This window comes from Castanea sativa, chromosome 8 (genome assembly GCF_040712315.1).
Source record: "Castanea sativa cultivar Marrone di Chiusa Pesio chromosome 8, ASM4071231v1".
NCBI lineage: Eukaryota > Viridiplantae > Streptophyta > Magnoliopsida > Fagales > Fagaceae > Castanea > Castanea sativa.
In genome coordinates, this window is record NC_134020.1 from 48,388,793 (window position 1) to 48,412,379 (window position 23,587).

The window sequence follows — 23,587 nt, forward strand, 5'->3', positions numbered from 1 at the left end:
CACTTATGGTTCAAATCAGCATTTTCCATTCCCAATTCTTTTCTAATTTCATTTTTGAATATTATGTATAGAATAGACAAAAAATGTCCCTCAAAGAAAAAAAAAAAAGATATCAATTGATAACTTCTACTGATACACATGCGTAAAAAATTTCACTTTCGGAGTCAATGAGTTTAGCCTCAAGAGAAAGGCAGGGGAAGATTGAAACTAGTCATCCGAATTTTATAAGGCTTAATCTCTTGCAGATTGTGCCACGTCTCGGGGTTGCACCTTTTTTTCCATAAAAGAGAGGCAAAGACACAAGGACAGCAAGTATTACTCTTCATCATATCATAAAACAAAACAAAAGATCATTTTACTAATATAAAGGATGACTAAGAACAAAGACTGTTTGATCATGATTCCTTCTCTCTCTACCATTTCGTTCTTTATTTTTCTTTTTCAATTTTTGTACCTTTAATCCTTCTATACCCCATCTACGGATCCTTACATGGCATTGATGAATATTCCTAAATGTTCATATAATCTCTATATGACATTACGTCATAAGGAAGTTTTACAAAGGTGTAAGACAGTAGTTTTTGATCTTGCTAAGTTTAGCCACTATTCATTGCCCTGGCCTTGTCCATCAGAGTTTTTTAAAATTGATAGAGGGATTCTGCATGCGAGGCAATTTTTTGCCCATGGCATCCTACTCAATTTTCTAACCCATTTGAATGATGGCATTAAGTTTTGGGTTTTGTATTAGTTTATCATGGTTCAATACTCAATAGAAAAGATAAATTTTTGCAGTATTAAAGGAAAACTTTATCTAGCTCCCCCCCCCCCCCCCTTTATTTTTTGTTTGATACAAATTTTTAAATAAAGAATTACTTGGGAGGTACATAAAATTATTATTCATTCAAGTACAAAATTCCTGGATGTTACTTGACTTACCAAGCTAATTATGTTGACAATTATGCATGCATAAAGACTTTAAACAACTAGTGAAGTAATTTCTATTAGAGGATTTAGAGTGAACTGCTAATTAAGGATGGACCTGGAGGAAATGAGACTTCAACAGCTCCTTCCATCATCTGTACCACTTTCTTCATTGTTGGTCTTTGTGATGGATCCTCCTAAATGCACCATATTGCAATCATCACATAGTTCTCCACTCTCTTCACATCATCTATTGCCTCCTCATCATTCTCCACTAACAGATCCAGTTTCCTTTCTTTATAGCAATCATAAGCCCAGTTAGCTAATATCATTCGATCCTCATCCTGTGCCTCTGCCTCAAAACTTTTTGTGCAGCAAATGAGCTCTAGCAACAAAATGCCAAAGCTATAAACATCCACCTTAGCTATAACAGGCATGTATCTGAACCATCCTAGGGCAACATACCCTTTAGTTCCCCTAATACCTGTAGTAGTTCGAGTCTGGTCCAATTTCAAAATCTTGGTTAATCCAAAGTCCGAAATTCTAGCTGTAAAAGAGTCGTCCAAAAGGTTGTTCTGTGGCTTAACATCATGATGTATGATCTGGGTGCTGCATTCTTCATGCAAGTAAAAGAGACCTCTTGCAGTTTCTAATTCAATTTGAATTCTTTGGTGCCAATATGGCTGCGAAAGCCCAAATAGAAAGCTTGCTAGAGAACCATTGCTCATGAATTCATATACACCTCCATAGGACATGTGGTAATTCTTCCACCCATCTTCCCTTCGCATCATCTAGCCTTTTCTTGAGTCCACTTACTATAACTTTATTAATAGCCTCGGCCTGCCCATTTCCCTAAGGATAAGTTGGAGTGGAATATCTATTTGTGATACCTAAGTCACCACAGTACTTTCTAAAAGCTTTACTATCGAACTGCAAGCCATTATCTGAAATAAGAGTGTGAGGTATCCCAAATCCAGTGACAATGTTCTTCCAAACGAACTTCTTCGCGTCTACGTCCCTAATGTTCGACAAAGGCTCAGCTTCAATCCACTTGGTAAAGTAATCAGTTCCTACGAGCAACCACCTTTTATTTCCCACAGCCTTTGGGAAAGGACCTACTATATCCAATCCCCATTGAGCGAACGGCCAGGGACTAGACAAAGGATTAAGTACACCACCGGGTTGATGGATGTTGGGAGCGAATCTCTAGCACTAGTCACATTTTTTCGCATAATCGTGGGCCTCTCTCTGCATGTTAGGCCACCAATACCCCTGGGTTAGAGCTCTACGTGCCAAAGACCTCCCTGTTGTGTGACTACCACAAATTCCTTCATGCAATTCCTCCAACAATGACTCCATTGCTTCAGGATGTATACACAGTAAGTATGGCCTAGAAAAGGAGTGTTTATACAGCTTCTAATCCTTGGACAACCAGAATCGGGGCGCCTTTCTACGAACTTTATTTGCCTCAGATTTCTCCTCGGGCAAGACATCACTCTTAAGAAAGGAAATTACAGGGTCCATCCAACTAGGTCCGAACCTAACTTGATGAATATGGACAGCACCGACAGCTGTCCGAGCAGGTTTCAACAAATCTTCAACGAGAATGACTCGGGGCAAACCTTGAGCCGAAGAGGTTGCAAGTGTGGCCAACGAATCAACATGGGTGTTCCCACTCTTAGATATGTGCATCAAGGTAAAAGAGCTAAGTTTGGATTGTAAACACCTGACCTAAGCCAAATATTCTTGCATTCTCGGATCCCTAGCCTCTAATGTCCCCATCACCTGGCCTACGACTAACTGAGAATCTGAGAACATCTGGACTGACTTTCCCCCCATTTTCTGAACCATATCCATCCCAATCAATACAGCTTCGTACTCTACCTCATTATTAGTGGCTGAGAACTCCAATCTCAATGATTTCTCAAAAGTAATTCCTTCAGGTGACACCAAAACTAGCCCCACACCTGATTCTCTTTGGTTCGCAACACCATCGACGTATACTTTCCAACTCAGAAGTTCCCCGCACGAAATTACACCAACTAATTTCCCATCCATGTGCAACCCCTTTGCACTTTCCTTTAATGAAGGTTCAGTGAATTCTGCCACCAAATCAGCAAGGATCTGGCCCTTAACAGAGGTGCAAGGTATATACTTAATGTCAAAAGCCCCCAAGATAGTTCCCCATGTTGCTACCCTCCCAAAGTAATCAGCACTTTGTAATACCGACTTAAGAGGAAGCTGGGTCAAAACAACAACTGTATGAAACTGAAAGTAGTGAGGAAGCTTACGCGTAGCATGCACTACGGCCAGGATCGCTTTCTCCAATGGAAAATAACGCACTTCAGCTTCATTCAAAGATCTGCTCACATAATAAACTGGTCTTTGCACACCGCCATCGTCGCGTATTAGAACCAAACTGACAGCATGAATGGCCATCGCTATATAGGCAAATAGAATCTCATCCATCTCCGGCCGAGACATGATGGGTGGTCGAGAAAGGTATTTTTTAAGTTGTTGAGAAGCTACAGCGCACTCCTCGGTCCACTCAAATCTCTTCCACTTATTCAGCAACTAGAAGAAAGGTCTACACCTATCAGCGGACCGAGAGATAAACCTGTTGAGAGCAGTAGTCATCCCGGTTAGCTTTTGAACTTCCTTTGGATTCCGAGGAGGTTGCAAGCTGTGAATTGCTCTGACTTGTGCAGGATTTACTTCTATTCCTCTGTGAGTCATCATGTAGCCTAGAAATTTACCAGAGCCTACGCTAAAAGAGCATTTAGAGGCGTTGAGGCGCAACTTGTACTTCCTCAAAGTCTGAAAAATGTCATTCAAATCTTCTATGTGCATGGGCACGGCCTTGCTTTTCACCACCATGTCATCCACATACACTTCAATAGTCTTTCCTAGCTGTAACTCGAACATCTTGGTCATCATCCATTGATAGGTAGCCCCTGCGTTTTTCAAGCCAAATGGCATTATCTTGTAATGATAATTCCTCGTAGGAGTAATGAAGGCTGTTTTCTCCTGATCATCTAGTGCCGAAGGTATTTGGTGATAGCCTTGGAATGCATCAAGGAAACTCATCCAAGGGTGTCTGACTGTAGCATCCACCAACTGATCTATGCAAGGCATTGGAAACGAATCCTTAGGACAGGCCTTGCTTAAGTCAGTGAAATCCACACACACTCTCCATTTCCCGTTCTTCTTCTTCACCACTACTGTGTGCGTTAACCATTCCGGATAAAAAAAACTTCTTTAATAGCCCCAACCCTTTTAAGCTTGAGCACTTCTTCCTTGACAGTCTCGGCATGTTCTTTAGAAGAACGCCGAGGTGGATGCCTTCTTGGGACAACGGTAGGATTGACGTTCAAATGATGGCAAATGAAGTCTGGGTCAACCCCAAGGGCTTCATAAGGATCCCAGGCAAATACATCAATATTATTTTTCAAAAACACAACCAACTCCATCTTCTCCTGAAGGGGCAGCTGAACAGCGACCTGAAAGAATTTTTCAGGATCGTCACCTATAAGAACTTTTTCTAAATCTTCGCATGTGGCTTCTTTTGCTGTCACCACGCTGGGCGCATCTAGAGATGTTAATTGCTATAAGTCCTGCGTAGCCGAGACTGAGGACTCTGGCTCGGCCTGATGCAGTATTGCAGCCGATATGCATTGTCTTGCTACTGATTGGCTCCCGAGAATTTCTTCGATTCGTCGTCCCGACAGGAACTTCACTTTGACATGTAGAGTTAAGGAAACGGCATCCAGAGTATGCAGCCAAGGCCTTGTGACGATGGTCGTATAAGGGGAATAAGCGTCAACCACAATAAAATCCACATTAACTGTTTTCAGACCTGACTGCACAGGCAGGCGAATTTGTCCCTTTGGTATGACGGCCTTCCCTTCAAAACATATGAGTGGTGAATCATAAGCCGTAAGATCTTTGAGCTTCAAATTAAGCCCCTTAAACAAATCAGGGTACATAATATCCGCACTACTACCCTAATCAACCATCACCCTCTTCACATCGTAGTTCCCTATCCTCAGAGTAACCACCAGGGCATCGTCATGCGGCTGAATGGTTCCAACCTTATCCTCTTCTGAAAAGCCCAAAACAGGTGGAGCAACCCCTTTAATTCTTTTCAGCCTAGAGCTAGACTCCTCAGCGAGAACATGTGATACGGACATCACCCTAGTAGGACACGAACCGGTCCTGCCTGGAGCAGCGAGGATGACATTAATCGTTCTCAAGGGAGGCCGAGATGAATTATTCCTTTTGTTATTCGAACCTGTATGGTTTTCTTGCCCATTGGGCTGATACAAATGTAGCTTCAATTTTCCTTCACTAACCAGCTGCTCTAAATGGTTCCAAAGTGTCCGGCAGTTCTCGGTAGTATGACCTACATCCTGATGATATTGGCAAATAAGGTTCTGGTTCCGCTTCATAGGATCCCCAACCATCTTACTAGGCCACTTGAAGTGGGGTTCCTTGCGGATGCTCTCCAGCAACCGGTGTACCTTTTCTCGGAATACAGTGTTAACTACTTGTGGAGTGGCCGAACCAGAATGCCCAGAGAAATCTCTCCTGAACCTGTTGTTATTATATCTATCCGACCTGAAATCCCTCCTCTCTTGAAGGATAACCTTCACCTTCCCTTTGCCTTGCTATTGATCTTCCTCGACCCATTTGTACTCGTCAATACGATCCATGAGCCGACGTACACTCTGCACAGGCTTTTTGGTTAGGGATTTCCTTATGTCGTGATCAATTGGAAGTCCCACTTTAAAAGTATTAATTGCCACTTCATCAAAATCGTCGTCGATTTCATTAAACATCTCCCAGTATCTATCCAAATAAGTTTTCAAGGTCTCTCCCTCCCTCATGGCCATGGACAACAATGAGTCCAAAGGCCAAGGAACTCTACTGCATGCAATGAATCGAGACGCAAACGCCCTAGTAAGTTCCATGAAAGAGTCAATAGAACCTGCCTTCAAACCATTAAACCATCTCATAGCAACAAGTCCCAAGCTAGAGGGGAAGACTTTGCACATTAAGGTTTCATTCTTAGAGTGTACCGCCATCCTTTGATTGAAATGACTCACATGTTCCACTGGGTCTGTTCTTCCATTATAAATGGTGAACGTAGGCTGAGTGAATCTTTGTGGAAGCTTTCCCTTCTCAATCCTGCATGAGAAAGGTGACTTAGAGATCTGGTGCAATGCCCTGCTCATAGCATCGCTTCCTAAGCCCCTAGAGGAAGACTTCTTATCCCTACCACCAAGAAGATCATCTTTCTCATATAAGAAAGTTTCGCTAGGAGGAGTCCGGGACCTTGGCTTGTAACTGCTGCTTTGGGAGCCCTCAGAGGAAGGATTAGAAAGAGATCGAGTTCGTCTCCGTCTAGCACGTTGCAACCTCTTCTTAAGGTGATCAATCTCCCTTTGCATGGCCTTTGCGTCGTCCTCATGGGGGATTCTGCTTCCACCCCACGAACGACTCCCACCGGGGTGCACCGTGTGCACACTGCCCTCTCGATCCGTTTCAAGCTCAAGACGTTGAAAATGATCCTCACGTTGGGACCCCTGAGACTCTGCCTGATGTGGATCTAAACCTGCCATAGTGTTCCAATTCCTTCAATACAAGATTCCCACAGACAGCGCCAATTGTAAGTGCACAATTTGTACTCGGACCCAACTACGTGATGGGCTCAGGCCCAAAAGGCCTTATACTATGAAATTTGTAGAGCGTGGGCTTGAAACCTAGGTTTTATGGATATTGGACAACAAAATAAGCGGGTTAGATTGCCACAATCACACAATCAATGGCTAAAGAATAACAGAAATTCTCCTCGGACACAAGCCGAGGATAATTGGTATTGCCTTTCTTTCTTTTAAAGATAGATTACAATTGAAAAAGCTCTCCCCCTTTTTTTAATGCCTTTCTCCTTATTTTATATCCTTCTTCTCCTTCCCTTCATCTTCCACGTGTAGCACAAATCTCCAATTTAGATACTTATCCCATCCACCACCCACTGGAAGTCTTCAAACAGTAGCTGGAAAGCTGAACATTATTGTTCAGAGATCATTTCTCCATTAATGCGGCCAGAGAGGTAGGTGCAAGGTCTTTAATGCAGTGGTAGCAGCTTTTTTCCTTGATATTTCTCATGCGCTCTTCCTCTTGACAACCATATGGAACACATCTTTATCCACCAGGCCTTCCAAAATTCTCTTCCCAACATCATGATGTGTCATACCATCTTTACTAGGCTCAACCGAGGAGATGCCTCTCCTCGAACTACGTCATCAACCCTTTCAGCAAGAGCTGACCTGTGGGCCTTAAAGGCTTTGCCTGGACTAACCCACATCACCAATATCAGGCCCAAAGCCCAAATACATGTTTTGACCATTTTACCCCCACAGAGACCTTTCCTAAATCTACTCAAGGTAATTGGCTCATCTTCGGTCGCATTGCTACGTATCTTATATTCCTCAAACGGCTCTACGTACTCAATAGCAGACCTATTGTCTTGTCTCAAATCATGCCATTGATCCAACAAGTTGCCTTTATGAGATATTGGGAAGTACTTTTCATTGAGCTTTGCCTTCATTTCTTCCCAAAGAGTTATGGGTGGTTGGTGGGTCTTATGGAGGTGGTTGACAACACTATCCCAATGGAGTTTTGCTCTTCTCACAAGTTTCATTTTGGCAAATCTAACTTTTCTATCCTCAGACAGTTCATGCCACTCAAAAAAATGCTCCATCTCTCGCACCCAATCATTGTAGACCTGAGGGTTCCTAACACCATCAAAGGTAGGGGCCTCTACTTTGATATGCTTTGCTGAGTTTTCTTCATTGTCTCTATGGTCTTGCCTAGGATGAGGGCCATGTCTATTATTATTTATTCCATTATGTGCATTATCCTCGTCATACCTATCCCCTAAGTGGCCTAGACAGGTAGTAAGCTCTGCAATTGCTTGTCTTAATTCATCTGGGGAGGAGGATCTATGTTCAGGCAAGATTGGGGACTAGAGTGAGATTCAGAACTAGACTCTGAGTTGGAATTAGACTATTCTTCAAAACTAGTTACTAGACGACTACTACGCAAATGCATGCAAAGAGATCAACAAACTAATTCTAGCAAGTGAATAGTAAGGATAATACTCAAGTTAAATTATATGTGAAGAGAAGTAATGAATTCCACAGGTTGTTGCATTCAAGTAGTACTAGCTTCAACAAGAATTAAATTTAAAGGACCTAATTGTTACAATGTGATTAGGCTAGTTCAACTATTAATATTGAGAATTAACTATTTTAAAGGATTTTTTTTTTGTGTTTTATATTTTCTTTTTTTGTGGCTAAAATAAAAGGCTGAAAGAAAATAAACCAGCAGCTAAAATAACAAAGTCATGTGAAAGTGTAAGCAGGACAAAGGATAAAGGCAGTAGCATGTTACTGAAGGTAAAGTTGAGGCACATATTAGACATATTGATATTAAATTTGAAAGTGCATTTCAATTCATCAAGATAGGAAAGTCCACACCTTGGTTGGGCTGACTTAACAACTTGGGCCTCACTAGACAGTGGGTCACGCTACTAACAATGGGAAGTTGGGCTTATGGTTCCTCACGTGTAGTGGCACTAGAACCTTCTTGAGTCTTCTGCTTGACCTGACTTGAGTTTTTTTTTTTTTTTTAATGTGAAATACAATAAAGAAAGAACGACTATTTAAACTAGAATTCAGCCAAGTTCAAACAGTAAACACCGAAATTAGAGAAACTAAAAAAGAGGAAAACTAAAAAGAAGAAGCAGCGGAGCAAGCACGAAACATCGTTGGAGTCTACGGCGAAGAGGCGGCATGGTTTATCAGCGTTCACTGTTGGCAGTGCTCGATGGTGGAGATCGAAGCTCGCAAGTCAGAGCACAACGATGGAACTCGTGAAGCAGCATGGTGGGAGCGATGGTGACAGCGTGTCTGTGGCAGTTGTTGGTGATGATTTCGGCGGTAAGTGGTGCGATGGTGTCATTCCATTGGTGGGATCGGCGGCTTGGTGTTGGCTTTCAACTCTCTTCGTCACCTAATATTTTCGTCACTAAACCTTATTTCCAGTGACGGAATATTTCGTCACCAAATGCATTTTATTTTCCAATTTCAATAGATTAGGTGACAAAGTTTTGCGTCACCGATTGTTTTTTTTTTTTTAATTTCAATAGATCAGGTGAAAAATTATTTCATCACCAATTTTTGCTTATAGTCAAATATGACAACGAAAATTATCGTCACCAACTTTATTTTTTTATTAATATTCTTTACATTTACTTGCCATTACATTAACCTGTTCATTTTTAACCAAATCCATAAAATAAAATAAAATTTAAAAAAAAAAAAAAACATTCATTCATTTCTAACCAAATCCATAAATAAAATCCATACAATCTAAAAATGCAATAAAGATGTTCACAAAGTAATTACAACCATTTACATACAAATAATGTCTTAGCTTCCAAACTTTGCTAAAAATTATTTGAGTTCAAGTAGTCCCACAAAAGCTATCTTTTTGCCACCAATCCCATATCTGCACAAATATAAAGAAAAATACATTAATAACAAACAAGACTGCAAACCTATATCTCTAATAAGATGTACTACAATAACAAAAAAAGATTATTATTAGTAAGACAATGCAAAAATTGTCCACAGAATACCCAATAACAAACTAGACAAAATAATCATAATGCAACATCATATGAAGCCAAACTATCAAAGAAAGAAGACCCACAACATTCTCATCAAATAAAAACCAAACCTACATTACAAACTACGGAAAAATCATAAAGAATGCAGAAAAATCCCAATTTAAAACAAAAAAAATAAAGTGAAATCCAAAACAACAACTCAGCCACCATCATAAACACAAACCCACCCACCACAATGAATAAAAAATCTAGCTAACACTATTAAAAAAAAAAAAAAAACTAGCTACCACCATCAAACAAAAACCACAGCCACCACCATAAACAAAAAACCCACCACTACCATTAAATAAAAAACACAGCCACCACCATTAACACAAAAACCCAGCCACTATCATAAACAAAAAACTCAGCCATCACAATAAACAAAAAACCCATCAACACTATTAAACAAAAAACAAAGCCACCACCATTAACAAAAAAACTCAGCTACTACCATAACAAAAAACTCAACCAACACCATTAAACAAAAAGCACAGTCACCGCCATTAACACAAAAACCCAACCACTATCATAAACAAAAAATCCACCACCACCATTAAACAAAAAACACAGTCACTACCATTAACACAAAAACTTAGCTACTGCTATAAACAAAAAACCCAACCATCACAATAAATAAAAAAACTCATCACCAACATTAAACAAAAAACTCAGCCACCACCATAAGCAAAAAACCCACCACCACTATTAAACAAAAAACACAGCCACCACCATTAACATAAAAACCCAGCCATTATCATAAACAAAAAACTCAGTCATCACAATAAACAAAAAACTCAGCCACCACCACAAACAAAAAACCCATCACCACTATTAAACAAAAAACACAGCCACCACCATTAACACAAAAACTCAGCTACTACTATAAACAAAAAACCCAACCACCACCATTAAACAAAAAGCACAGTCACCACCATTAACACAAAAACCCGGCCACTACCATAAAAAAAAATTTAAAAAAAAAAAAAAACCCACCACCACCATTAAACAAAAAACATAGTCACTACCATTAACACAAAAACTCAACTACTGCTATAAACAAAAAACCCAACTATCACAATAAACAAAAAACTCATTACCAACATTAAACAAAAAACTCAGCCACCACCATAAACAAAAAACTCACCACCACCATTAAACAAAAAACATAGTCACCACCATTAACACAAAATCATAGTTACTACCATAAACAAAAAAAACTCAGCCATCACAATAAACAAATAACCCACCACCAACATTAAACAAAAAACTCAACCACTACCATAAACACAAAAACCCAACCACACAATAAACAAAAAATCCAGCCACCATCATTAATACAAAACCCACCACCACCATTAAACAAAAAAATCCAACTACCACCACAAACAAAAAACCCACCACCATCATTAAACAAAAAACACAATTATAGTACAATTGTGCTACGATACCCTCATACATATAAGAGGTTACTATAGCACACAGACCGGGTAATACTTGTTTTTGTGTTTCTATGCTAAAATATAACAACATATACCATATACAAGCCCCAATACTAATGCTCTTAGGTAGGCAAATAAAACACTAACCAAGATGTGTTCTAATTGGTAGATGAGCTCCCCCCACTGCCACAAATGTCATTGTCACCCTTGCTCCTCAAATATTGTATGATGCAATCCATCTTCTCCTCCAACCTGAAGTTTGCATCCTAGAGCTCTTCTACTCGACCCTCAAGTTGTTGAGTATATTGAGTTGAGGAAGATAAGGCAGGAGTCCTAAGAGATGAGGAAGGCCTCATGCCAAGTCCCTTTACATAGCCACATCTCGGCTTAAGAACCATCATAGATATCTCCTCTTCGGTCAAAGGCTGTGCTTCAGAAGTGGTACAATGCTCATCTTGCACTCTTAACATCTCTTGCTGTCATTTCAAATAATAGAAACCATCAGAATTATATATGTTCTAGTTTTGCAAACATATATAGAATAAAAATACATATATTCTAGTTTTGCAAACTCAAGGCATGTACTGATATACATACATATGTATGTTCGCAATCAGGGTGTACCCACTGTGTTGTCTTTGAATTGAAATGGGTATCATAGTAGACTTGTGCTAGCTTAGGAATATGACCTCCATTTTTCCGTCTCTAATTATATGCTTTTAAATGTTAGAAGACAAGTTGATTAATTACAACAAGTAATATACTAAGCTTTTGAAAAATTGAAATAACACACTGCCTCATCCACCCTAACTGCAAGCGACTTGTTTCCACATCTATGAATATGCTTGTCAATCGTTCCCTCTTTATTTCTGTTTTTAGCATTTCTTGCTGAGACTTTCTATAAAGAATAAAAACCAAGAAAATATTAGAGTTTTGACTTAATTTATATATATATATATATATATATATATATATATATATATATATATATATATATTACAATATAAATCTACTCCACCTTCCAAATAAATATTAATCAAACAAATTTGATAGAATGAATAATCTAGTAGACATGACACCATAATAAGATCTACATAAAACATTAATCCAATGCATATATAGGTAGGGATTATCTAGGTGAAAGGTGAGAACATACTTCACTTGTAATTAAAATTTTCAAAGTATTAATTACCAGCCAATCTTTATCACTCCACTTTCCATCAATTAGTTCAATCCATTTTTCTCGCGTGACATTATTTGGTGGGTGGTTTCTTGCATATGTGCTTCCTTCATCCTTCACAAGTTTTTTATATTTTGCAAACAACTTGTTGTAGTGGCTGCTCAATAGTCTACCACACTTTATATTTAGAGATTTGTTCACAAGTACAGATTCTCCTTGTATATCAAATTGATCCTGCAAAGTGAGGTATGTATAAAGAAAATATCATTCCTTGAATTCAATATGCTTAGTAACAGCATCAACAATACACTATAAAATACAACATAAAGTATAAAGCAATGTAATTAAAACAACAAAATCAAGCTCATGGACAACTATAAGCATAAAAAATACCGCCACATTTTGAATGATCGCCTCTTTTTTACTGCTATCAACATTCTTCCAACTATAAACATTCATAGTGGACAAGTTCGTATGCACTTGTACACCAATTTGGCTAGCAAACTTCCCTGCATGTTCACCAACAGGAGCACAAAACTCTGGGGCAATGCAGACCGGTAGACATCTAAGGAAACTAACATGAATTTCCATTATTTTATTTTAATTTTTGATATGCAAACTTGAATTTCCCTTAACACTAGCAGACTGCCAAAAAAATAGTGCACAGATTTAGCTTATTTGTTAGAACCCTAAACAAAACTGAAATACTCTTACCATAAAATTTTTAAAAACAATGACTTTAAAATTTCCATATAATCAATAGGGAAAGACTCTATTACCTTCTTCAATCCCAAAATCTATGTCCTAAAATCATTACCCTCTCTAATCCCAAAATCAATGAGAGAGACAGGATCGATGAGAGAGAGAGCTTACCAGTCTTTTTGAGAGGCTGAGAGGCGTGGGTATGTCAATGAGAGGAGAAAGAGTAACGGTATTTTGTTTACCCATATAAAAATGAGCAAGAGTGGTACAGCATTTAGGTTTCTTAGGCTCTTCCTCTAAGATTTTGCCACGTAATTTTTTTCTAATGGAAGAAAGTGTATTTTTAAAGTTATGTAGTCACATGAAAAAATCCAAAATACTATACATAAATTTTATTCAATAAAAAATAATGAAAAAAAAAAAAGAAATCCAAAAAATTTAGAACCCGCCTCAAATTTGGGCACGGCGCAAAAAGGAAATCAAAAAAATTCACTACGCACTGTTTACAAACTGAAGTTACTGAACCTCTACCTTTAGATTACAAACTATGCACTTCAGTGCTTTGCTAGTCTGCCAGTGCAGCAGTGATATTTGTATACACAAATAGTCAATGAGAGCCACACCTTTGTTTTTTAGTTTTTAATATTGAATGAATAGGAGCCACACCAGTCTGATATTCTTTTAAGCCTTTAGATTTTGTTTTACTTCCAACACTGTACATTTTATATATATATATATATATATATATATATATATATATATATATATATATATATATTACCACTACTACTTGATAATTATGATTTAGCATTGATATTCACAGAATTTAGTTTTTTTATTCTTCTTATGATAATTATTATTAGAAAAAACAATAGTAGTTTTAATTAATTAAGTTTATAAATTTAAACACATTTTTTATGCGTTATTATAAACTACAAAAACTTGAATTTAGACAATTGATTGATGACATGCCTGTAGGGGTATTGGGCCCAGTAATTTATAATGGACGGCCAAACAAGGTCTTTTGGGCTAGAAACCCAAATCCGAAAACATCAAAATGATCGTGGAGTATTTAAGTATCCCATACCGTCCGAGGAGTAGATTTGTCCTCGGAATGTTAAGCCGAGGATACACAGTATACGTGGAGGACAGTAGAAAGAGCGGTGGAATGTCTAAAGTAAAGCTGCTACCACCGCCCATATATTAAAGACTCTGTAATTGATACGCTGACAGTATAGATGGAAGGATGGGACCTGAGCATAGAGCTTGGAACTTGGTCCCAAATCCCAGCGGGCTTTAGGGAAGAATGGATGGGACAAGTATCCAAAAATCAGGGTTGCAGCCATAAAGTGGAAGATGATGAAGAGAAGAGGAGGAGTATAAATAGGAGGGAAGGCATACGAAGAAGAGAGAGGCTTTTTGAGGAAGAAAAAGTGTATGATAATCAATATTTGTATCCAAACTTAAGAAATACTATTAGAAACTATCCTCGGAAACAGTCCGAGGAGGAATTCTCAATCTTACTTTTTGCAAACGATTCTTTGTTTTGTTCCATTGGGCCCAAAGCCCGTTCTTTTTGTGATTGTCTAAGCCATCCTTGAAATCTAAATTACAAACCCATCCTCTACAAATTCATTGTGAAGAAAGGTCTTTCAAGCCCATTTTCCTCCCAGTCGTGGGTTGGGAATTTGAATTGTGTCCTTACCCTATTAATCTTTGATCACCTTTAAAATTTGTGAACATGAAAAACATATGAAGATAATGTAATCTAACGGAAAATTTTTCAAATTTCACATCGAATTAAGAAATATAGGACTGGACTCAAGTTACATTTGATGTAACTCTAAAAAATGTTACACCAAGCAATAACTTATTATTGAATTAATATTTTGAAAATCCAACTGTTGGATTACATGTTCTATATGTTCTTAACATGCATGCCAATTTTCATGCCAATCGGGTGTAATTTGTCATTTGATCTTTAAATTCATCTTTTATGCGTTATTTTAAACTACAAAAACTTAAATTTAGACAATTGATTGATGACATGCCATTTAAATTTTGATCACCTTTAAAATTTGTGAGCATGAAAAACATACGAAAATAATGTAATATAACGGTAGATTTGTCTAAATTCACATTGAATTAAGAAATATAGGTCTGGGTTCAAATTACACCTGATGTGACTCTAAAAAGTGTTACACCACCCAATAACTTATTATTGAATTCATATTTTGAAAATTCAACCGTTGGATTACATGTTCTATATGCTCTGAACATGATGCCAATTTTCATGCAAATCGGGTGTAATTTGCTATTTGATCTTTAAACTCATCTTTTAAGCGTTATTTTAAACTACAAAAATTTGAATTTAGACAATTAATTGATGGCATGCCTATTAATTTTTGATCACCTTGAAATTTTGTAAGCATGAAAAATTTATAAATATAATGTAATCTAACGGTAGATTTGTCGAAATTTACATTGAATTAAGAAATATAGGTCTGGGTTTAGGTTACACCTGATGTAACTCTAAAAAATATTACACCACCCAATAAGTTATTATTGAATTCATATTTTGAAAATCCAACCGTTGGATTACATGTTCTATATGTTCTTAACATACATGCCAATTTTCATGTCAATCGGGTGTAATTTGCCATTTGCCTTTAAACTCATCTATTATGCGTTATTTTAAACTACAAAAACTTAAATTTAGACAATTGATTGATGACATGCCTATTAATCTTTGATCACCTTTAAAATTTGTGAGCATGAAAAACATATGAAGATAATGTAATCTAACGGTAGATTTGTCAAAATTCACATTGAATTAAGCAATATAGGTCTGGGTTCAGATTAATCCTGATGTAATTCTAAAAAGTGTTACACCACCCAATAACTTATTATTGAATTCATATTTTGAAAATCCAACCGTTGGATTACATGTTCTATATGCTCTGAACATGCATGCCAATTTTCATGCCAATCGGGTGTAACCATTTGATCTTTAAACTCACATTTTAAGCGTTATTTTAAACTACAAAAATTTGAATTTAGACAATTAATTGATGACATGCCTATTAATCTTTGATTACCTTTAAAATTTATGATCATGAAAAACATATGAATATAATGTAATATAACGGTAGATTTGTCAAAATTCACATTAGATTAAGAAATATAGGTCTGAGTTCAGATTACACCTGATGTAACTCTAAAAAGAGTTACACCACCCAATAACTTATTATTGAATTTATATTTTGAAACTCCAACCGTTGGATTACATGTTCTATATGCTTTGAACATGATGCCAATTTTCATGCCAATCGGGTGTAATTTGCTATTTGATCTTTAAACTAATCTTTTAAGCGTTATTTTAAACAACAAAAATTTGAATTTAGACAATTGATTGATAACATGCCTATTAATCTTTGATCACCTTGAAATTTTGTAAACATGAAAAATTTATAAATATAATGTAATATAACGGTAGATTTGTCTAAATTCATATTGAATTAAGAAATATAGGTCTGGGTTCAGATTACACCTGATGTGACTCTAAAAAGTGTTACACCACCCAATAACTTATTATTGAATTCATATTTTGAAAATCTAACCATTGGATTACATGTTCTATATGCTCTGAACATGATGCCAATTTTCATGCCAATCGGGTGTAATTTGCTATTTGATCTTTAAACTCATCTTTTAAGCGTTATTTTAAACTATAAAAATTTGAATTTAGACAATTGATTGATGACATACCTATTAATTTTTGATCACCTTGAAATTTTGTAAGCATGAAAAATTTATATATATAATGTAATCTAACGGTAGATTTGTCGAAATTCACAATGAATTAAGAAATATAGGTCTGGGTTTAGGTTACACCTGATGCAACTCTAAAAAATGTTACATCACCCAATAAGTTATTATTGAATTCATATTTTAAAAATCCAACCGTTGGATTACATGTTCTATATGTTCTTAACATGCATGCCAATTTTCATGTCAATCGGGTGTAATTTGCCATTTGCCTTTAAACTCATCTATTATGCGTTATTTTAAACTACAAAAATTTGAATTTAGACAATTGATTGATGACATGCCTATTAATCTTTGATTACCTTTAAAATTTATGATCATGAAAAACATATGAAGATAATGTAATATAACGGTAGATTTGTCAAAATTCACATTAAATTAAGAAATATAGGTCTGGGTTCAGATTACACCTGATGTAACTCTAAAAAGAGTTACACCACCCAATAACTTATTATTGAATTCATATTTTGAAACTCCAACCGTTAGATTACATGTTCTATATGCTCTGAACATGTACGCGAATTTTCATGCCAATCGGGTGTAATTTGCTATTTGATCTTTAAACTCATCTTTTAAACATTATTTTAAACTACAAAAATTTGAATTTAGACAATCGATCGATGACATGCCTATTAATCTTTGATCACCTTGAAAATTTGTAAGCATGAAAATATATAAAGATAATGTAATCTAACGGTAGATTTGTCGAAATTCACATTGAATTAAGAAATATAGGTCTGGGTTTAAGTTACACCTGATGTAACTCTAAAAAATATTACACCACCCAATAAGTTATTATTGAATTTATATTTTGAAAATCCAACCGTTGGATTACATTTTCTATATGTTCTTAACATGCATGCCAATTTTCATGGCAATCAAGTGTAATTTGTCATTTAATCTTTAAACTCATCTATTAAGCGTTATTTTAAACTACAAAAACTTAAATTTAGACAATTGATCGATGACATGCCTATTAATCTTTGATCACCTTGAAATTTTGTAAGCATGAGAAACATATAAAGATAATGTAATCTAACGATAGATTTGTCAAAATTCACATTGAATTAAGAAATATAGGTCTGGGTTCAGATTACACTTGGTGTAACTCTAAAAAGTGTTACACCACCCAATAACTTATTATTGAATTCATATTTTGCAAATTCAACCGTTGGATTACATGTTCTATATGCTCTTAACATGCATACCAATTTTCATACCAATCGGGTGTAATTTGCCATTTGACTTTAAACTCATCTATTATGTGTTATTTTAAACGACAAAAACTTGAATTTAAACAATTGGTTGATGACATGCCTATTAATCTTTGATCACCTTTAAAATTTGTAAGCATGAAAAACATATGAAGATAATGTAATCTAACGGAAAATTTTTCAAATTTCACATCGAATTAAGAAATATAGGACTGGACTCAAGTTACATTTGATGTAACTCTAAAAAATGTTACACCAAGCAATAACTTATTATTGAATTAATATTTTAAAAATCCAACTGTTGGATTACATGTTCTATATGTTCTTAACATGCATGCCAATTTTCATGCCAATCGGGTGTAATTTGTCATTTGATCTTTAAACTTATCTTTTTTGCGTTATTTTAAACTACAAAAACTTGAATTTAGACAATTGATTGATGACATGCCTATTAATATTTGATCACCTTGAAATTTTGTAAGCATAAAAAACATATGAAGATAATGTAATCTAACGGTAGATTTGTCGAAATTCACATTGAATTAAGAAATATAGGTCTGGGTTCAAGTGACACCTGATGTAATTCTAAAAAATGTTACACCACCCAATAAGTTATTATTGAATTCATATTTTGAGAATCCAACCGTTGGATTACATGTTCTATTTGTTCTTAACATGCATGCCAATTTTCCTGCCAATCGGGTGTAATTTACACATTATTATCTATTTAACTAATTAAATCTAACCCAAACCTAACTCAACCAAATTATTATAGGTAAACTCCAACCCACTCAATTACCCAATTATCAAAATTACCAAATTGCCTCTAAAACTTGCAAATAACCAAAGTACTCCTAAAATCCTCTAAAATTGCCAAAATGCACCCTAAACCTAAAAAATGACCGAAATACCTTTAAAATCATAAAATTACCAAAATACACCTAAAACTTAAAACATTACCAAAATATCCCCTGAAACGAAAAAAAAAATACCAAAATTCACCCTAAAGCTAAGAAATAATCGAAATACCCCTAGAACCTTTAAAATGACCAAAATACCGCCCGAAACTTAAAAATGACAAAAATACGTCCTAAATCTAAGAAATGATCGAAATACTCCCCAAAACTTAAACATTACCAAAATACCTATGAAACCTAAAAATAGCCAAAATACCCTTGAAATATGAAAATTACCAAAATACCCCCCCTAAACCTAAAAATAATCGAGGATACCCTCGAAACCCAATAAAATGACCAAAATATCCCCTAAACCTAAAAAATGACCAAAATAGCCAAAAATTATAAAAATGAGTATTTTTGTCATTTAGGGGTATTTTGATCATTTTTAGGTTTGAGGGCATTTCGATCATCTTTTAGGTTTAGGATGTATTTTTATCATTGTATAGGTTTTAGGGCCATTTTTGTCATTTTATAGGTTTCAAGGGTATTTTGGTCATTTTTTAAGTTTTTGGGGGGTATTTTGGTCATTTTTTTTAGGATTAGGGGTATTTTGGTAATTTTCAAGCATTAATGCTATTTTGGTCAATTTTTAGGTTTCAGAGCTATTTCGGTTATTTTTTGGGTTTAGGGGTTATTTTGGTAATTTTTTGTTTTGGGGGTATTTTGGCCAAATTTTAGGTTTCGATGGGTAATTTTTTAGGTTTTGTGTGTACTTTGGTCATTTTTCAGGATTAGAGGATTCAGTCATTTATTCGGTTTAAGGGATATTTTGGTAATTTTTAGTGATTTTTGAGCATATTTGGTGATTTTGGGGGTATTTTGGTAATTTTTGAGGTTATTTTATGGGTATTTTGCTCATTTTAGAGATTTTGAGATATTTTGGTCATTTTAGTGGGTTTTTATCATAATTGGTGATTTTAGAGATTGTAGGAATATTTTGGTCATTTTAAAAGTTTCATGGGTATTTTGCTTATTTTAGAGATTTTGAGGATATATTAGTCATTTTAGTGGTTATTGAGCATATTTGTTGATTTTATAAAAATTGGATTTGGGTAGAGTATGGATATCTATGGATAAACAAACTGGGTATATATGGGTATACCTTGCCCATGGCAATCCTTAATTATTTGTAAACAATAGGTGACAAACACCTATATTGTCACCAAAAACACCTTCATCTTAATATTGGATGATGAATTTGGATTTTCATCACCTCCGGTTAGTCTTTGGTTAAACAATAGGTGACAAAAATTTATTTCGTCACCAAAAACACCTACATCCTAATATTGGGTGACGAATTTAAAATTTCGTCACCTCTGGTAAGTCTTTGGTGATGCGAATATTTTGTCACCCTAGGTTTGCCTTTTTTTCATGACCTATAGTGACAAAATAAATATTTTGTCTCCAATTTGTACATCTTTGGTGACGAAATATTGATTTCGTCACCAATTTTATTATTTTTATAATATTTGGTAACGAATTCTTCTTTTCCTCACTAAATGTTATCATTTGGTGACGAAATTGTTTATCCTCACTAGATTTTGTTACCATAGCCCACTTTTGTTGTAGTGTTTGTTGGTTTTGGGATGAAGAATTCGTGTGGCCAAAAGGGGTATATGGTACGGGTTGGTTCTGGCTCTGGTTTGCAGATCTCGTGAGGTAAGAAATTGAGTTGCGTTGGTTTGCAAATCTCGTGGGGTAAGTATTTGAGTAATGGCATGCCTGGCGGTTAAGTTGTTTGCTGATGGTGAGTGTGGCTGTGGGTTGTCAGTTGTGATTTTGGGTTGCTGAAAGGGGTGATCGGGTTAGGCTCTAATACCAAGTTGATGTAGGACAACCTAGGCTTCCCCCCTAGATTAGCCCTACCGTAGAACCTTAGGCTTCCCATCTAAGGTGTTTGGAATCACCACCAAACAAACACTACGCAATCTCTGCAATAATCTCAATAATAATAATATTAGTCTATAAAATACAAAAGGAACCATCTGGAGCTTTATATACAGCTTCCAGGAATCACAATGATAAAGATAAACTCTCCTAAACAAATCCTAAACAATCTCAAATACTAATCCAATACTAAAGATAAACCCAAATAAAGATAACATAAATGATAAAGATAATCTCCATAGATGTGCTATCATGTGGTGTCTGCACCAACTTGCCAAGCTTGTAATAGTGACAATTAAACATGCATAAAGACTTCAACAGCTCCTTCCATCATCTGTACCACTCTCTTCACTGTTGGTCTTAGTGATGGATGGACTTGGAGGAAATGAGACTTCAACATCTCCTTCCATCATCCGTACCACTTTCTTCATTGTTGGTCTTAGCAATGGATCCTCCTGAAGGCACCATATTGCAATCAACACATAGTTCTCCAAACTCTTCATGTCACGTATTGCCTGCTCATCATTCTCCACTAACGAATCCAGTTTCCTTTTTTTATAGCAATCATAAGCCCAGTTACCTAGTGTCATCTGACTCATCTCACAATTCCTTCTGCAGCAAATGACCTGTAGCAACAAAACGCCAAAGCTGTAAACATCAACCTTGATTGTAAAAGGCATGTTCTTCATCCGTTCGGGTGCAACATACCCTGGAGTTCCCTTGAGTAAAGTAGTAGTAAGATCCTGGCCCAAGTTCAAAAGCTTAGCTAATCCAAAGTCAGAAATTCTAGCTGTGTAAGAATCATCCAGGAGGATGTTCTCTGGCTTGATATCACAATGTATGATCTGGGTCCTGCATTCTTCATGCAAGTAAAAGAGACCTCTTGCAGTTTCTAATGCAATTTCAATTCTCTGGTCCCAATTTGGCCGTGAAACCCCAAATAGAAAGCTTGCCAGCGAACCATTACTCATGAATTCATATACAAGAAGACGGTGCTGCCCCTCGTTGCAAAATCCTAGTAGTTGGACCAAATTTCTGTGGTTTGTTCTGCCAATAGCACTCACTTCAGCTTTGAACCCCAGATCACCTTTTTCCACCATATCATCCCCTTCTTTCCCCATATCATCTATCCTTTTAACTGCAACTGGTTTTCTGCCCTCATATTCTAGAAACCCTTTATAAACTTTTGCAGAGCCACCCCTCCCAAGCAGTTCCTTGAACCCATTTGTGGCTTGTGTCAGTTCCTCATAAGTGTAACTTCGCAAATTCATACCTGGCAGGACTTCATATGGCTTAAGGGCTTTTGGTTTCCAATATTTGAAACAAAAAACAAGCAGAAAGACAGCCAACAGGAAGAGTAAGTTCAGAAACACTGAACTACCAAGGAGCACTGATACAATGAGTATCACAGTTGATTGATCTTTCTTCTTCACATCTGCACCTGGAAGCATCCAAGTAGAATTGTCCTTTCTTATTTTGATCAGAGCTATTCCGGTATCGCCATCATCCACCCTCCCATTCCAGAAAGGAGCTGTCTTCATCCAACACTTCCGTTCTCTGTAAATGGCAACAGCGCAGAGACAATCACTCAAGCAAGCTATCATGCACAAATCCTCATTTTGGTCATCCAACGTGCCATAATCAGAGCTGAAGGGCCAATCTGCACCCGGCATTTTATTAAAATAAAAATTATCCGATTCTGGAAAGGCTTTATAACAACTTTGTGAAACAAAGTTCTGTTTGCAACCTTTCGTAACATCTTTTGGATCAATGTACGCGTATCCATCTGGGCATAGGCATTTTGGTCTTTTACTTTCATCGAGCTTGCAGTAGCTGTTATCTCCACAAACTCCACTAAAATTCCCGATGCATATATTTGAAGGTATGAAGGTTGGCAAAGAAGACCAATTCCCGGACTTTAAGCTGCTTTTTGGGTAGACATAATGCCTTAAAACACCATCATATTCCATGATTGCTCTTTGATAGCAGTCCTGCGTAGAATCAGGAATTGGCAATATATTCGTAACAATGCTTCCATTTCTTGCTGTAACGGTCATAGAGCCAGACGCGTTAAAGACCACCTGAAAGCCGCTGCCTACAAGTTTGTCTGGCCCAGACCAATAATCAGTATTAGAATCCACGCGGTAAGCACTAGAGTGTAGCACAAGACTTCCGGTTGATTCTAGTTGAAACTGGAACCTTCCTTCAGCGTAATTCATTTCTGAGTAACGAGCAACAAGCTTGCTGCCCAGACTCAGTGTCTGTGAAGGTAACATTGTGTCAGTTGGATAATTAAAACTCTGCCACAAAAGGCTAGAATTCTGGCTTGCCAGCACGAAGTTTCCGGTGTCAAGCATGGCTGCATAGGCAACTCCTGGACCAGCTATGTCAGCTTCCCATATCTCATTGAGTACAAATTTTCCATCTTTGGTAAGCTCAACTTTGGATCCTCCTGGAACAAGATTACCTCCATTGGCTGACCAGACAATAGTTTTATTAGGTAATTTGTTGAACCAGATGGCTAGCAGATAGCCTCCCGTTCCAATTTGTTGGAAACCAAAAGCAAAGTCACCAGAAGGCGATGCCCAATAAGAGCCATTTTCCTGTGCAGTAAGGGATGAGCCCAGAGATTGGTTGCTGGAAGTTTGAGCAGTGGTGGAATATGGCAGCAACAGAATAAGAAGCAACAAGGAGAGAAGATATGATAGTTGTAAAGCCAT

At 36.7% G+C, this 23,587-nt stretch overlaps 1 protein-coding gene across 1 annotated transcript; it reads right to left on the minus strand.

Moving 5' to 3' along the window:
- Positions 1–1,039: 1,039 nt before the first annotated feature.
- Positions 1,040–23,587, minus strand: LOC142606678 (G-type lectin S-receptor-like serine/threonine-protein kinase LECRK3). Its single transcript, XM_075778016.1, has 2 exons — positions 21,748–23,587; positions 1,040–1,558 (listed from the first exon to the last, which is right to left on the minus strand). The coding sequence occupies exons 1-2, from the start codon at positions 23,585–23,587 to the stop codon at positions 1,119–1,121; spliced, it is 2,280 nt and encodes a 759-aa protein (XP_075634131.1). The 3' UTR covers positions 1,040–1,118.

Coding starts and splice junctions, on each gene's coding strand:
- LOC142606678 (XM_075778016.1), bottom strand. CDS start 23,587: ATGGCTTTACAACTATCATATCTTCTCTCCTTGTTGCTTCTTATTCTG. Junction 1,559..21,747: donor TGCATTAGAAACTGCAAGAG/GTCTCTTTTACT, acceptor AAACTGCAAGAG/GTCTCTTTTACTTGCATGAA.